The sequence below is a fragment of the Prosopis cineraria genome, unplaced genomic scaffold (genome assembly GCF_029017545.1).
Source record: "Prosopis cineraria cultivar Desert tree isolate PC_DT_omini unplaced genomic scaffold, ASM2901754v1 PC1334, whole genome shotgun sequence".
Classification (NCBI taxonomy): Eukaryota; Viridiplantae; Streptophyta; class Magnoliopsida; order Fabales; family Fabaceae; genus Prosopis; species Prosopis cineraria.
Window position 1 is genome coordinate 15309 of NW_026556659.1, and position 17925 is coordinate 33233.

Consider the following 17925-nt stretch of genomic DNA (forward strand, 5'->3'; position numbering starts at 1 on the left):
GATAAAAGAGGAGGCATGGGTTGAAAATTAATGAAATATGGCTGCAAGAAGAACTTTTTTGGGATCAAAATTCTACACTACAATGGCTTAAATGTGGTGACAAGAACGCACAATTTTTTCATCTTATAACCATACAGAGAAGGAACCGTAATAAGATCACAAGAATCATGAATGAGGAGGGAGTTTGGCTTGACAATGAGGAAGAGGTTAATTATCAATTCTCATCCTTTATAAACGTCTTCTCTCCCATTCTTGGATCTTGAAACTTTGATGAAGTATTAAGTCATGTTGACAAGGTAGTTGGTGATGACATTAATAATTCTCTTATGAGTGATTTTCGTATTAAATTATAAGATATTTTTAGATAAAATTTTATATATTAATAACTTCATTAAATACACTTAACAATTTTATTTTTCAAAATAAAATACAAACTTTAAAAAATACTCATCATTTAATATATTAAAAAGAGAAGGACATAAATTAATTATAAAAAGTGAAAGAATAATATTAAAATTTATGTATTTAATAAAACCTTAATTTACCTTAAAATGTTTTATATTTTGAAATCGAGAAATTTTTTTAAAATTGTTTTATGATTTGAGACGGAGAGAGCATTACAAATGAAGTTATCAACGCTGTTGTGTTTGGGCTAGGTGGTTCTAAGGCCCCAGGCTTGGGTGAATTCAGTGGTGTGTTTTATCAAAAGAATTGGGATATCATTGGAGAGCAAGTATGTCTTCTTGTCAAATCCTTTTTCTCTCATGGTTTTGAATTCAATAGTGTAAATGATACTGATTTGATGACGATCCCTAAGATTGAGAGCCCTTCGTCTGTTAATGAATATCATCCTATTAGCCATTGTAATTTCTCCTGGAAAATTATCTCTAATGGCATGAAAAATAGACTCAAACCATTCCTTAATTAGTTGATCTTTGAAATCAAAGAGCCTTTGTTTCAGAGCATTTAATTCAGGATAATATTGTCGTCGTTCATGAAGCTTTTCATTATCTAAGAAGAAAGAAGGGAGGTAATTCTGAGCTTGCTTTGAAGCTTGACATGAACAAGGCGTATAACAGAGTGGAGTGGGACTTTCTATACCAATTGTTAATCAAAATGGGATTCTCGATGCAATGGGTTGATAGGATTTTTGGGTGTGTGTCGTCAATGAATTTTAATATTTTAATGGCCGGTAAGAAAATTGCTGATGTTTGTCCAGAGCGTGATCTTTGTCAGGGAGATTCTTTATCCCCTATCTTTTCATTTTGGTCAGTAATGTGTTATAAAAAACTGATTGAGAAGGCTGAAAAGTTGGGGGTGGTTAAGGTTATCGAGTTAGCTCACTCTTGTCCATCCATCACTCACAGCCTCTTTGCAGATGACTTTATTTTCTTCTTACAGCTAGATTAGATAATTGCAGACAGATGAAAAATATTCTTACTTTTATTGTAATTCATTTGATCAAAGAATCAACGTTAGCAAGTCTTGTTTGTATTTTTCCAGCGATACCAACGATTTAATTAAAGAGGAAATCGATCATATTTTTCATATCACATTGGTGGAGGCTCCGGGTAGTTATTTCAGTTTGCCTATTCTCTGTGGCAAATCTAAAATCAAGCTCTGAATTTTGTTGTGGACAAAGTCAGAAGGAAAACACAAGGATGGTAGTGAATTTTTTTGTCTGAAGCTAGGAGAGAGGTTCTCATATTATCTATCATTAACTCTATACCCGTTTATTCGATGTCTTGTTTTTCATATCCAAAATTGATTTGCAAGGAGCTTGATAGAATTATATCTAGTTTTTGGTGGAAAGACAGTGATGTCTGTAGGAAAATTCATTGGGTTCCAATGGATAAATTGAAAAGAAAAAAAAAATCTGATGGGGGTCTTGATTTTAAGGATTTTTAGAATTTAAACTGGTACTGTTGGCTAAATTGGGATGGCGAATTTTGTACAATCCTAACCAGTTGTGGGTTAGAATCTTAAATGGTTTATATTTTCCTAACTATGGTTTTTTTTTTTTATGTTAAAAATGGGGGAAGTGCTTTTTGGATTTGGAGCAGCATCCTGGATGGGTGAAGGATTCTGGAGGACCATCTCTTCTCCAGTATTGGAAAGGGAAGAAGGACGAGAATCTGGAAAGATGCTTGGTTACCTCCTCTCCCAAGTATGTGTTTATCTTCTCCTTGCCCTTTTGATGATTGGAAAGATATGATTTTGGATGAATTGATTGTTAACAATCAATGGAGTTTGAATTTTGTTGAAGATTGGCTATCCGATGAAGAGTTAGAAGCTATTACTAATGTGAGGAGAGTCTTATCTGGTGGGGAGGATTTTTGGATTTGGGTTGGTGTAATGGAAACTCTTATTCTATCAAAGAAGGATATAATATTGCAAAATCACTTCAACAGGTGATTTTGGAGCCTAAACCTTCCACTTCTTTTTCTATATTACAGGATCTTTGGAAAGTGATTTGGAGTCTTAAAATAATGTACCTTCTTTGAACCAATAGCTATCTTCTTGGTTTCTTAATAGGAGTTTCAACCATTGGCAAAAAGCTCTTATTGCTTGTACTTTGTGGCATATTTGGAAATCCATATGCTCCTTTTTGTATGAAAAAACTATGGTGGACTCGTGTCTAGTTTGCATTCGTGCAAATGACATGCTTTTTGAATTTTGGGATGCTAATGGTTGGCTTAATAATAATGATTTTTGTCTTAATCAGTCATATTATAGCTCTCATCATGGTTGGTTTGCTCCCTGGGGCAACCTTCTAGAAATTAATACAGATTGTGCATTTCAGGAGAACTTAAGAAGTGCTGCTGTTGCTTTTGTTATCAAGGATTGCAAAGGAAGGATTATGGAAGGTGTGTTTGAGTTGTGTGTTGCCTCCTCTGCTTTTGAAGCAGAATTTTTAGCTATGGAGCGTGTAATGGATTTTGGTGTCTGTAAAGATTTACATGATGTTTGTTTCGAATATGATTCTAAACATCTAATCAACTGTTTAAATTCAAGTTCGGCACCTAACAATTGGAGATGCTTCTATTCTTTTGAGAATATCCTCTTTAAGGGGAATTTTTTAAGAACCTGCTTGTTTGCATGGGTTCCTAGAGAAGCTAACATGGTAGCAAATTGGATTGTTAAAGTTTTGCTTAAGGAATTGTGTCCTCTAAATTGGGCCGTGCGACCCCCAATTTCTTTACTTAACTTGTTGGAGAGGGACTGCCCTTCTTTTAGAAACTGTGGTTAATTTTTTTCTGCTAGTTTTTTAGTTTCTGTAAGACTCTTTTATGCTTAATAGAATTTCCTTTTAATGGCAAAAAAAAAAAAAGAAAGTCCAATGTGCAGCAACATTCCCATTTCGCTTGGTGAACAAAAACGAGAGAAAGACTTGGACCTGAGGTTGTCTAAAAGATCATTCTGCATTGACTATTCTAGAAGCAATGCTTTTAGGTGTAATAATCGAGTAAAGCTCCCACCAATCCATTTCTATCATTGCTTGTTGATTGGAAAAAACAGCAGCAATAGAGATGGCTCCTTTACAAGCCAATAATTTGGCCACTAAACTGGAATCAGCATCATCCCTTGATGAAATGACCACTTAATGTTCTCTCTTACTGCAGAATTTGGATGAAGCTGATCTTTAAACTTCATCTTCCAAAAATTTGTTACAGCATCAGCAATTCCAAACTCAGCGGCTGTGAAGACTGCTTGATGCTGATCTTGCCTTCCACATATTCCAACGCAAACATGCCACGTAAGCAATTCCAAACTCATCTGCAGGGCTATTATATTATGCAACAGAAAATCAGAGCACCATTTTCTAAAAGAGGAAATATTCATTGAATTGAGGGTGTGTAGAGCACTTCCTTAAATATAAATATAGACCTCTAGTTCTAACTTTGGAGCCAAAAATAGCTCTTCGTAAGAAGTTTTGTCTTTGGGATACATCTTGATTTTCCATTTTTCCTTCCAAAAATGATCAGGCAGAGTTTGAGAGGGACTTGGCCTGGGCAAAATAGATGGATGAACTCATTTCAGCTCCGGCCCAGGCAATGGAATCAGAAGTGACGATATTAGGAATATGGATTTTCTGAATCTTAGCAAGAGCTTCTTCAGACGTACAATGAGCCACCATGGATAAATCCCACTTATACCCTCTTTTATTAAGTCAGCAACAGCGTGACTATTATTGACAACGCAATCCACTCTTTTTTGTGCAAGATGTTTATGCAATCCCTTGGGTCCTTCCAAACTAAATTTAGTACATGGTTGGTATAAGGAAAAATACTTTCTAAAAAGGAAATAGAGGATGTATTTAAAAAGAAAATGTAATACGTCCACTTATCATTTTTTTAAACACTTTTTCACATACCAAATATTGCACGATGCTTTGTTCATTTCTTACCTTCCAAACAAAGCGTATATTTCTTTAATTTTATTTATAAGTCACTTTAACATGTTTCAATAATATTAAGAAAAATTTTGAAACTCATTAATACTGTCTTAAAATTTAATAAGTTCTCAACTTTATCCCTATTAAATATATACATTTTAATAATATATTTTCTCTCTTCAATATTTAATGAAAGATAAAAAAATTTATAATAAAAATTTAATAATATAACTTATAAATAAAAATAAAAAATTTTTCTCTCTCTCTCTCCTGTAAATAGGATCAGAGAGAATATTTCATTAGCAAATCTTGGTCTATTGATAAACTGCTTAAAGCCCAAGAAGCTTTGGAAATTTTGAAAGCGTCGAGAAGAAAAGAGACTCGGGCGAAATACACTTCCTTAAGCACTTGTGTCCATAAATGATCAATGTTATTAAGCACTCTCCACCTTGTGCTTGCTAGTAACGTATCATTGAAAATCGTAAAGATTCTGAAACCTAGTCCACCCTAGATTTTTGATCCATTAACCACTGAATTTAAAAATACTTTCTTCATTTTAAATTATAAAATATTTTTAAAAATGATTTAATATTTTAAAATATAAAATTTTTTAATAAAAATAAAATTTTATTAATAATATTTTTTTAATATACCCTCTCATGCATTCTCTCTATATTTTTTTATCAATAAAATATTAAATATAAAATATTTTTAAAAATTTATATTTTTATCTTAAAAAAGAAACATTATAAAGTATATTTAAAAATTTTTATTAATATGTAATATTTTATTTAAAAGAGTATTATTTTTAATGTGATTTGTGCACTTCTTAACAAAATTTATTAATGCAAGAAGCACTACTATCAACTACCGTAGATTGATTATTAGCATAGATTACCACCCAACAATGGCCACTTCCCAAAAACCTCATAAGATTAGTGAGCAAGTCTTAAGAATTCTTTAACTACGATAAATTAATCTTTTAGAATAAATTCTATTTCTTGAGGTCGTGCTTATAAAATATTTTATTATGTAATATTTTATTTAAAAGAGTATTATTTTTAATGTGATTTGTGCACTTCTTAACAAAATTTATTAATGCAAGAAGCACTACTATCAACTACTGTAGATTGATTACCAGCATAGATTACCACCCAACAATGGCCACTTCTCAAAAACCTCATAAGATTAGTGAGCAAGTCTTAAGAATTCTTTAACTACGATAAATTAGTCTTTTAGGATAAATTCTATTTCCTGAGGTCGTGCTTATAACAATGTTGTATCACCGTGACGGTCTCCTTTGTTCTCCCAACTTCCGTAGCCATTGCAAATGGAGAATAAAAATCAAAACTTTAATTAAAGTCAACGGACAGGATTATATTTCATCCAATGGCTAATAATCAAAACGCAGCGTGCAGTGATTCGCTCTCACCCATTTCTCACCCCTTCAGCCGCCCAACATACGCTTGTTAGAAAACAAAAGGGTTTCAGAATTGAGTGAACGAGAAGAGAAGCGAGAAATGCCTTGCCTCAACCTCTCTACCAACGTCAACCTCGACGGTGTTGACACCTCTTCCATTCTCTCTGAAGCCAGCTCCACCGTCGCCAAGCTCATCGGCAAACCTGAGTCTGTAAGGAAGTTTTTGCCTCTATTTCTCTCTTTTCTGTATTTTCAATTTGCGTCCGATTCTTCCGAACCTTTCTGGTTCTATGGTTTTTACTCCTTTTGGTCTTTCATTTTTTTTCAGTATTTTTATTCTTCTGTATTTTACTGCTTTATTTGGAGTTTTTGAAGTCCAGCTTTCTTCGGATATCATATTAGATTCTAACCTAAAACCGACTGGTATCGTCCAACAACTATAGAGGCACGCAATGTGGGGTTACTTACGGAATCAGGAAATGATTAGTCCGGCAAATGATGCCAAACCCTCTGTGACAAGATTTATGTGAAGTTTCTTCAGTATTTGTTATCAAGTTATCATCGTGTTATTCGCTCTGGAACGAAGGTTTCTTTGCACCTCTTGATTTTATTGAATAAAACGATAACAGCCCTGTAAGAACTGCCGCGTAGTTTTCCTCCCAATCTGAAAACTGAGATTTATGTTCAGATATCGTCAGAGGGTTATCGGGGCTTATCATTTCTTTAGAATATTGACGTGGGATTGTGATTCAGGTCGGGTTGGATTGTGATTCAAGTCTTAGATAATTCTGTGATAGTTGAATTGTCTTGATACCTATTGATTTAAATACATGTAATTATATTGCAAGGAAAATCAGTGAAATTTTTAGGTTCGGAGGTTACAAGTATCTTTCTGGTCCTCTGTCTCATGTTATATCGATTCAGGAAAATAATATGTCACTCCTTGTTTAGCTACAAACTGCTCAAGTTCCCGGCAATGATATTTGATTGTGTTAGCTTGCAACGGATCATTATGTCATAAGTCACTTTGCTGAATCTATGTCCTATTCTCACTATGTAATCCGTAGAAGTAATTTTATACGGTCATTAGGTCTATTTGGGGCATCAAGACCTTATTTGCAAGCTTTGGATGTGGTGGGAATGATTTACTCTGTTATATAGTTGGAAGGATGGAGTGATAGTGGGTCTTGGTTTGTTTTTTGAGTGCTAGCATTGATAAATTTGTTTTCAACTTCTCTCTTTTTTGAACTTTATATGGATTAATGTAGTTCCTTTCCACTGAATTTAGAGCTGTGCTGGTGTTAAGCTGCTATCCTCAAGAAGGGTAACTACTGCCTGAATCAGAATAGTTTGAGCAAAATTATTGTTTTTAAGCATTGATTGATGAAGAAGACTTCGAACATTCTCTTAGATTTCCTTAATGACCTGCTGGCCGTATGATCTATGGTGTACTATTATGCAATATACCTAGTGATTACTCTGCTGATTTAAACCTACATGCATCTTCAGTTAGTTTAATGATTGGGTTAAAACTTCATCGGACAATAATATCTGATGGAGTAACTAAAAGGATCTGTCAACGAAAAAATAAAAAGAAAACTAAATGGTGTAAATTATTAAATAATAGTTAATAAGAGTATACTATTTTAGTCAAATGACATTAAATTTTGTTACAGTCTGGACTATTTAATATTTAACTTTTTTCATAATTTTAAACCATATACTCCCTCTATCCCTTATCTGTATCACCCATTAGAAAAGTTTTATGGTTCAAAATGCAACTCATTTTAAAGAGTTTGTAGAGCATTAACTTCTTTATTTCATACGTGTTCTTCTTGGGATGAGCATCGAAGTCTGACTCCTTCAGTATACTTAAAGGATGCTTCTTGGTGTAGCCTTAGCTATCTCAGACCTCACTGCCAGAGTCAAAGATTTGGCCAACCTTCAGAAAACAGACACACCAGCCTCCTTCTTTCCCTTAATTTTGTATTTCCTCCATGTAAAGTTGTGCACATGATTGGTTGGCCTGGTTTTTGTTGACACCATGGCTGTTTTGTAATCCTTGTTCGGTAATGAAATTCACCTTTTACTCAAAAGAGTATGCTTCTCGGAATTATGTTGTAGATAAGCAGCATGACATTGATGTGGCTCTTAAAATAGAAAATAAGTATGATATTTTTGCTGAGCTATAATTTGTTGCTTCTTTGACTTGATTAAATCCTTTAATCCTTTTTCCCCCAATTTGCAGTATGTGATGATTGTATTGAAAGGATCGATTCCCATATCTTTTGGTGGGACTGAGCAGCCTGCAGCCTATGGGGAACTGGTGTCCATTGGTGGTCTTAACCCTGATGTGAATAAGAAACTTAGTGCTGCAATTGCATCAATTCTCGAAACCAAAATATCTGTGCCCAAATCACGATTCTTCTTGAAATTCTATGATACAAAGGCAAGTGTTTAAAAAGTTCCAAGTTATCCTGAAGGGTCACTGACCTGCGCTGCACTTTTTTCTTATTGCATTCTTCCTTTTTGTTTAGGACCATCAAAGTCAAGAATATGCACAGTGTTTGCATGCTTTACACCAGCACTAGATCATGTAAACAAATCCTTGCTGTCTGTTAGCTGTACTTAAAAATCCAACCCATTTCCTTAAGATGCCAACTCTCAAAACCCCCAGCCCTTTTCTCTAGGGTATGTTTGGATGAAGAATTACGGAAGAGAAGAGAAGGTTTTATTTAAATTTCTCTCTTGTTTGGGGTTATTAAGGAAGGTTGGGCTAGTTATTGCTTGTCAACTAACCTTCCATATTCCTCTTCCTCTTTAATTTGAAGGTCCCCTAATTTGGAGGATTCTAAAGGAGAGAATATTCCCAAACAAGGGAAAGAAAAGTTATCCCTTAATTTAATCATTGCTTCCTATTCCATCTTTGTTGGATTTTCTTCCCTTTCCTTAACTCCCAAACATACCCTAAATATCCAATTTTATGGCCATGTATTGTATTGTTTGCTGCGACTCGATGGTAACTCTGCTTTTCTTCCTCTGCAGGGTTCAAACTTTGGATGGAATGGGTCTACGTTCTAAACTCCATTTTAATGGTTGTGGTGCCTTGATACTGAATGCGATGTTTGTTCTGTTTCCCACCACTGTTATGACTATGAATGATGTTATGTTACGAATATCTTTTTAGCTGGTACAATGGGCACTTGATTAGCTGTTTGGAACAATGTGGATCCTTTCCTTTTAAAGAGACTTCCAGTGATGGAACCTACATCATTTTGTTATTATCACGTGGTTGATATGTTTCAGAGAATGGTTAGCCCTGATTTCCTGTTCTATTCTATTAGAATTATGATCTCTAGATTAAATTTTTTACAAAGTAATGGCTGGTATTCTGTGATTTTTGGCTTTATGAATAAGAAAACAATTTCATATAACAATAGGTTGTTCCCCCTGGTTCCTCTTGTGTTTCCTTTTATCAGACAATATAGACGAGAGTATGATCCTTTTTATGAAGTAATTTGCAAAATTTGGTAATTATATTAATAAGGAAGGTTTGTTTTGATATATCTAATATCTATTTACAAATATCCAGTTTTTCTATTCCAAGCATAAAGAGGAGGAACGGAGGATATATTTGTCAGACACATTTATGCTATGTTAAATATTTACATTTATTATTGGATAATCTTATGGAAAAGAAAAGAAAAGAAAAAAGCTATTTGATAAACCTTGGGTTAACGATAGTGAACTAGTGGTAAATCTAACCAAATGTAGTGACATGGATTTAATGATCTGATGAAAGACCATTTTTTTAATTTTTTTTTTTAAAATATTTAATGACGCAAGTAATTGAGATTTGAGAGGCGAAAGCAACCACGCCAATAAAGGTGGGATAAAATGTGGAGGCAAGTTAATCCAAGATGTGAAGGTCAAGATGGAAAGCTTGGTCCTGGTTGATTAGGATTAGGATGTGATTCATAAGCTCAAATTTCGTTCATAATGAATATATTATTATTATTATTATTATTAATGAGAAATTAATAATTAATAAATAATGTGTAAATATATTTTTTAATCTCAAGACATGCCAGGGCAAATAAAAAACTCTTGAGGATTAAAGATGAAAGCAGTGTCGAGAATAAAAATTGAGCTGGAGAGTTGCCCGTTTAAAACTGTGTTTATAAAAATTTGAGTTTAAAAAATTGATACTTTTTAATAAAATTAGGTTTTCAAGATTGACTCTAAAAAAATGAGTTCAGACAGTCTTCCGTGCTCGTTTAACTTTTTTTTTCTTAAATAAAATGCACGGTATAAAGTCATCTAAAAAAACCCCAAGCTCACTTGACTATCTTGGCTCCTCACTTGATTCTATGGTCTCGCTCACTCCTCTCAATCTTAGCAAGTCGGCATCTCCATTCTCACCCTTATCTTTGACTCTCCATCTCCCTCTCCTCGCGATCTTGCCTCTCTCTTTCTCGCTCAACTAGCCTCTTCATCTTGCCATTGTCTTCGTTGATTGCTTAGTCCCTCTTAGTGTCTTGAAGTCTCAATCTTGTTCAATCATGATGCCACGTCGCCTATAGAGGCTAGATCTCGATCTCACCTCTGTTGTCCCTTGTTATCATGGTGTTTACTCCAATCATCCAGTCTCGTGTTTTAGGTACTCTTAGATGTGAGAGGTTGAATCATTACAAAGTTAAAGTAGCAAGAAGGCTTTGGATTCTTGAGATGTGGGGTCAAGAAGAGCTGTTGAAGGATTGGATAAATTGCTCTGCCTTTAATCCCTCCTTTATTCATAGCAAGATTATGACAACACGAGCGACTTTGATTCAAGAGGTAAGAAGGGCACTGCATGTGGATTGACAGTGTAAGACAAGTCTTGATTTTTCATTTCTAAAGAGTATTTAGCAGTGCCTATTTCTGTGGAGGACAGATTATTAATCCTGACCTTACGTGGAAACCATTCTATTACTTTTTTGTATTTAAACAAGTATATGATTTGATGAATAAGTACTTGATTTGCATTTGATTTTTAAACTAAACTTGAGCATGATAGAGCAAGTACTGAACAAAGATACTTGAGTCCTTTAAAAAATGTTTGAATTTTTTTTATGTTTTTTAAAATAGGTTACGGGCCCGGCCTGTGTCCTTTGAATAAAGGCCTGGTTTTAAAAAAATGAAGGCTTTTAAAGAAATGGACTTTAAGGTTGGGCCTATTAGGGCAGAATCCATATGGCTCAGACCTACCCAATTTTTTAACTCTAGATAAAAGTTTGACATTATTTAAAAAAACCCAGATCACAAAAATTATAAAGCGAATATCGAATACGTGTGGAATTGTAAACGGCGGTGACGAGGCATGGAATCAAGCGAGCAAATACGCGTGTCATCGTAAACGACGAGCATTGAGCCATTGACCCAGGTCCCCAAAGCCAAAAGCCAATGCGATTGTCGGTAGTGGAATCTTAACGACGAAGCTGAGTTGCGTAAGACGTCGTCTTGGTTTTTTTCCATCATCCTACATCGGGACAACCTATCTCTTTCCCTTCAATTTCACAGAAACAAAACCCTCCACACCTTTCCCAAAGTCGCCTTCATCCATCAATTTCGCATTCTCTCCTCGATTCCCAAATCTAGTCTTTCCATTCCCATAAATCGATCTCTCCTTTCTTCTCTCTTCTTCGTTGATCCCTCACACCCTACAATGTCCTCTTCAGGCCCTCCCGTCCTCCCCATCTCCAATTCCCAGCCCAACGCTGCCGCTGGTGGCGTCGCCGCCGAATCTGGAGGGCCCATTGCCACACCTGCCTTCCGCGCCTTCATCGGCCACCTCTCCGATACCGTCCGTAATGGCCTCGCGCAGCGCCGTCCTTGGGGTGAACTCGTTGACCGTACGGCCTTCGCGAAACCAGAGAGCTTCTCTGAAGCCACCCTTCGGATCCGCAAGAACTACTCTTACTTCCGTGTCAATTATTATGCTATAGTTGCTCTGATCCTTGGTGTTTCTCTCCTTACGAATCCATTCTCTCTTATTGTCCTCGTGGGTTTGCTCGCTTCGTGGATGTTCCTTTACCTCTTCCGTCCCTCTGATCAGCCTTTGGTCATTCTTGGTCGCACTTTCTCTGATTTCGAGACATTGGCCCTCTTGGGTGGCCTCACTTTGTTCGTAGTCTTTCTTACCAACGTTGGATCTGTTCTTGTTTCGGCTCTCATGGTGGGTGTGGCCATTGTTTGCGCTCATGGTGCCTTCAGGGTTCCTGAAGATCTCTTCTTGGATGAACAAGATAATTCTCAAACTACTGGATTCCTGTCATTCATCCGTGGTGCTGCAGCCAATGCCGCTGTTGCTTCCTCTGTACCTACGGTCACTGCACGTGTTTGAGCAGATCAGTGGATCCAGATCGAGGAGGATGACAGGATAATGGTGTCTTGATCTGATCCATGAAATTCATCGTTAGGACCTGGAGGTGAAATAAACGCAGAAAATATACTTCTGCCTTCTATGAAAATGTATTAACAAAATTTTATATACACAGGGTGAATCACTTGAGATTTGTAGGGTTCTCTGTTATTGTGTTTAATGTAGGATTTGCAACTCTTATTGATGGATCTACCGGTTTTCATACTTCAGTTTTTTTTTTTTTTCTGGGATCTCTATACTTCAATTGTTTTATTCATTTTGTAATTTGGTTTCTTAAAGCTGATTGTGGAAATGTTCTTAATCGTATGTGTTAGATACCGATGCCTCTAAGGCTGTAATCCGTTTTATTGTTGCATGGAACGATGGATCAGCTAGTCTCTTTGATGGTTTTATATCAGTTTCCCTTTTTATTGTTCATACTGTGTTTTTATCCAACATTAGATAGATCGAACATTATGAAGGAATGGGATCAGGTAGTCAGGTTGTTTTTTTGCCCGTGTTGTTTAATTAGATCTCATAATTGAGATTGCTTGCCATTGTTTTTTAGTTTGTGGACTGATGGGCTCTGGGAAGTAGTTGAATTGAGAATACATCCATTGTTTCTGCTTTTGAATCAATGAAGCTGCATGAGCAATTTTGACCTCTATTTGTGGTTTGTGGAGTTAGAATTGGGGTTAAAACAGCCCATTGTCATTGTTTCCCCTTTATTATAGAAAAATTGAAGAGATCCGACTTGTTGATCCTGACATCTGAGATGTCAGGGTTCAGCACACCATTGCATGATTTCTTTTACAATCAGTGGATTGAAGATTATTACTTTTATGATGCCCCAACAAATATGCAGTGGCATCGAATATTATTCCGAGCTTCTTTGGCCCTGTTTGGTACACGTCATTGAATTTTATGCATTTGGGAATAGGATTGAGGGTGGGAGTGAAAGTGGGATTGGGAGTAGGAATAAAATTTAAAATGATGTTTGGTTTGAAAAAAAAAAAACATTAAACTTAAATTTTAAAAAATAGGTAAAATACACAATTGCTCTCATCTTCCACCCTCGCTGCCAAAGGCCCAACCCTCATCCAGTGCATCAAATCGAGAATGAGAATGGAAAGAATAAGGCTCGCTCTCCAGATTTCTCAGGTATATTTCAATGGATGTTTGAACCCAAAAAAAAAAAAAAAATCAAATGGTGATAAGTGTTGCAAGATCCAAACTTCACCCGTGCTCGTCCATGAAATCAAAGAAAGAACAACCATTAACCACCCCTTCGCCATTGTGTATCCTTTGCTGAACTCAATTGCCGCTCAAGAACTTCCTCGAGGACACCGTCACACCAATTTGAAGCTATGTGCCCGTTAGGGAGGAAGATGGAGGTCGAATATGTGAGAGAAGGAGATGAAAGTGGTTGCGAGAATCAGTGGTGAGAAGCTTTGAGATCTAGTGATGATAGTTGTGAGATTCATTTGACGGTGATTGCGAGATGATGGTTGCGAGATTAGGGATCTAGGAGGTAAGGAAGACGAAGGTGGAGATCAGGAGATGAGATGGATCAGGTGGCTGAAGAGTGGAGCTTGAGGCAGCAAACTGGTGCTAAAAATGAAAGGTATTTTGGTCTAAAAAAATTTTATCCCAAGTTTAAATTTTCAATAAGGGTGTTCACGAGACACGAGACAGGTCTTGAAGAAAAGACGGAGGCCCTGTTTGATATGATTGAATAATTTTTAATGAAATTGAAATTGAAATTGAAATCAGAATTGGAATAGAATTGAATTATAAAAATATGTTTGGTATGTCAGAAAAATTAGATGGAATCCTTGCATTACTTTTGTTTGGTATGCAAGACATGGAAATAAAATTATACTTAAAAGACAAAAATACCCCTATATAAAAATTAAAATAAAACATAATAAAAACTTAATTGTGTACCAATAAAAATATTTAATAAAGGTAGCAAGGAAATACAAGAAAATTAAAAGTTTTCCTTTCTAAATAATAAAAAATCCAGTAAAATATTTTACAAAAAATATTATAAATATATAAATTATATACAAATATTATATATAATACTATCTTATATATATATATATATATATATATTATAACGTTTTATATATAATGAGCAAAAATATCAGGAACTAGGAGTGAGGTGAGGGATTTATTTTTTTTTAGGGCAAATTTGTCTTTCTGGAATTTATATGAGGGTAAAAGTGTCTTAAATGTTACAATTCTATAGAATTGTTCCCAATTCTATAGCTTTAAATAAGGAATTCAATTCAACCTCTTTTCATGGAATCAGGATTCCCAAGAATTGTAATTCATATCTACCAAACATCACTTTATTCAGATTCTTATCCCAATTCTATTTCCATTTTCACAATTCCAATCTACCAAACATAGCCTAAATTTTTATCTTGTGTCCTATCCCATCCTAAAAGTTATCTCGTCTCATTAGGAATCGGGATAGGATCGAAACGTCTTGCTATCCCGATAAATTAGACAATATTAGATAAAGATCTAGATAATAATATTTATTAAAATTTTAAATCATATAATTTATGAAATTTAAAATCAAAACAACCAAAGTACACAAATCACAACAATTTAAAGTCAATTATTGAATTATATTAATGACAACTACACATTATAATAGCAATTATAAGTGATCCTTAGGCTATAAGGGCAACATCAACAACAAGCCAGTCAAGCACAATATCAAATCATTATTTTTCTACTTTAGTTGAGATGTGCTAAGCTAATTACTCTTTCAAAAATAAAGCAAGAAATACGATATAAATAAAAGTTATTAAATACATAGATATAAAAATAAATTATATTAATATAATTAATATATTATAAAGAAAAACATCGCTCTATTTACTCTATATCATTAAAATTATCAATATAAAAAATTTTAGTCTTAAATAAGAATTGCATGTATTAAAATTATAATTGATATAACTAATATAAGTATAAATTATATTAATATATTTAATGTATATTTTTAAAATAAAAAATAATATATATATATATATATATAATATTCAGGATAGGACGGGACGTCCCGATAATAATCCTATATCCTGCCCCATCTCGAACCCCTTTTCTGTCTCGTCCCACAAAGTCCTGTCTCAATTGTTTTCGAATTAGGATGAGACTCGTCTTAATATGATCGAGATGATATCGGATCAATTAAGACGGGACTCTTAATTTTCAAGTATTAAGGAACCCCTTGTACCAAACAAGCTTTTTGTAAGTTATTTTAGTCCCAACACCAGTTCCAACCTCCTAGTCTTCTACTATTCATGTATGACCTTTTGTGATGGCCTCTATTCATTCTTTTAGAAATTGTTTTGCACATCCAACTCCAATAACAAAATAGGTCATGGCTATTGCTTTCGGTTATGGATCAAGATTCAAGAAATAATGACATGTAGTTGCCATTTGCTTTGGACGAAGCTTAACTGAAGCGATTGCATTTTGGTTTTGTCTCGTTGTATAATGGGTGCATTAAAGTCTGTCACAGGTGGGTATATCTGTTCCCTTTGGGTCTTAGCAAGCTGTGCTTCTGTTCCATGGAGTTGAAGAAACTCCTTGAGAAACCGTGTTCGGTCTCGGGTTCCGTCGGCTTGCTTGAGTTTTCACGTTTGCGTTTGTGAATTTATCAGTAGCCAATGTCGGTCTCTCTAGTTTCTACCCAAAAATAAACAAATATCAAACTATTGTATAAATCAAGTTGATATCTTGAAGAGTTTATGGAGAAAAATTCTATTTTAGTTTATTTTTGAGCTGATGAGAAAATTGAGGCGTTTAAACTCATATTTAAGGTTGATGTAAAAAAATTATATTTATAAGATATTTTTAAATCAAATTAGAATGAGTGTTTTCGTTAAAAATAAGTTCAAATTATTACTAATAAAAGTTGTTATAATAATAAATAATGAATGAAAATTCTCGTGTTCTCATCTCATTTAATTAAGAAATGTACTTTAAATATATAACATTAAGTATTTTTTTAGAACTAAAACTAAGGCTTACTATGTCCACTGGATTGTATAGAGTTACAAAGATAAGGAATGAACTGTATTGTTTATGGTTCATGAATAATGTGTTTTATTAAAAATTTTAAATTATACAAGGGTATATATATTCTATTTTGAAATTTAAGTTGAGCGCAGGGATATTATGTCCTAACTCCTAACATAAATACTATGTAGCATTAAGAAGGATTTTTTTTTTTTTGGAAGATAACGGAGGAAAACTAGAAGGGAGGGATAGCTTTTGAAACAATGCGACTTGCTAGTGAAAGGAGAATGAAATAGTTTTAATTACTGTTTATTTTGTAACTCTTTCCAATTCAAAGAAAGATTTCTGAAACGAGGGAGAAATTGCTAGTATTACTGAATAGTTTGTTTTCTTTCCCTATTATTATTTTTTGGTACTATTTCTTATTTCAGCTTCCACCAATGTCTTTGGGATTATGACTTGGGGGCTGAGGTGATTTTTCAACTTGGTGGCAAATAGAAGGAATGAAAATAAGAAGGAACATTTTGAACAACTTGTGCATCAAAATCTTAGTCTCTCCTCTGTTGCTTGTCATAGGTGATGATCCAATACAATGATTTTTTTTTTTTTTTTGGATAAAGTGAGTTATGTTGGAATTTGGAGCAAGGGAATCTCAAAATAATTGACATAGGCTAAGACAAGAAAGAAAACACTTAAATGAAAAGAAATTTTCATTGTAAAATGAAAAGATGTATACTTTTTCTCTTATCACTCTCCTTCACGTCACTCTACCTCACTCTCACACGCACACATTTTTATTTTCTTCTTCTCTCCACTCAATTTGGATTAGATTATAATCCTTCTCATACTCTCGTCAAGTCACTTCAAGAGTTTTTTTTTTATTCTTTCACTCGCTTTGTAACACACACTTCACATAACACTAACTTTGCTTTCTTTCTCTTTTTATACTACTTGCTTTTTCTGCACACTATAACAGTCTAAACTATCCTATTTATACTTGTCCTAAGTGGGTTATGCCATTCATTCTTCATGCTTCCCCATCCTCTTTGTAAGAATTTGAGGAGGAAAGCATACTTACTGTGTTGGCCAAATTTATAACCATATGTGAGAATGGAGTTACAAATTAAACTTTATTATGATTCTCAGCAAATGCACTTGAAAAGTTGAGAGAAAAGAACAAAACGAAAGAAATTCACAATTACTTGCTATTAGACTAAAAGTTATCTAGCTGCATAAAATCCACTCACATTGGTTGTGGTTTTCGATCGTTTGTGCGTGAGTTAAGACGTTGCTTCTTCCTCTCCTCTCATAGAGTTAAATTATTAAGGAAAAATTATGCATTTAACTCATAGTATATTACATTTTCTAGCTCAAATCTTTTTTATATTCTGACAATGATCCCATGGGCATATTGAGCCTGATCCATCAAGAGTGAATTACCCAACACTCTTCTTTCACTTCCAAAAGTAATTAAACATTACATCTAGAATTTTCTTGATTTATCTTATTTCTTCGCCACCTCTATTTATTTTTCCAACTTCTTGGTTTTTTCCTAAATGAATTGGCGCATTTTTCAATAAGTTAATAAAGGATGAATAGAATACGTCAAAACTGAATAAATATGCGAGTTATGCTATTATAAATATGTTTAGTCTTAGTTTATTT

At 34.3% G+C, this 17925-nt stretch overlaps 3 protein-coding genes across 3 annotated transcripts; all 3 read left to right on the plus strand.

The window, feature by feature from the left end:
• The first annotated feature begins 670 nt into the window (after positions 1–670).
• On the plus strand, positions 671–3250 carry LOC129299870 (uncharacterized). Its single transcript, XM_054938345.1, has 3 exons — positions 671–733; positions 2043–2167; positions 2804–3250. Coding segments are annotated over exons 1-3 (573 nt in total). The 5' UTR covers positions 671–732.
• Positions 3251–5857: 2607 nt separating this feature from the next.
• Positions 5858–9139, plus strand: LOC129299868 (uncharacterized). Its single transcript, XM_054938342.1, has 3 exons — positions 5858–6027; positions 8065–8265; positions 8862–9139. The coding sequence occupies exons 1-3, from the start codon at positions 5917–5919 to the stop codon at positions 8895–8897; spliced, it is 348 nt and encodes a 115-aa protein (XP_054794317.1). The 5' UTR covers positions 5858–5916; the 3' UTR covers positions 8898–9139.
• A 2198-nt stretch (positions 9140–11337) lies between these two features.
• On the plus strand, positions 11338–12446 carry LOC129299869 (PRA1 family protein B4-like). Its single transcript, XM_054938344.1, has one exon. It carries the CDS (start codon positions 11521–11523, stop codon positions 12196–12198), a length of 678 nt encoding a protein of 225 aa, XP_054794319.1. The 5' UTR covers positions 11338–11520; the 3' UTR covers positions 12199–12446.
• The last annotated feature ends 5479 nt before the right edge of the window (positions 12447–17925 follow it).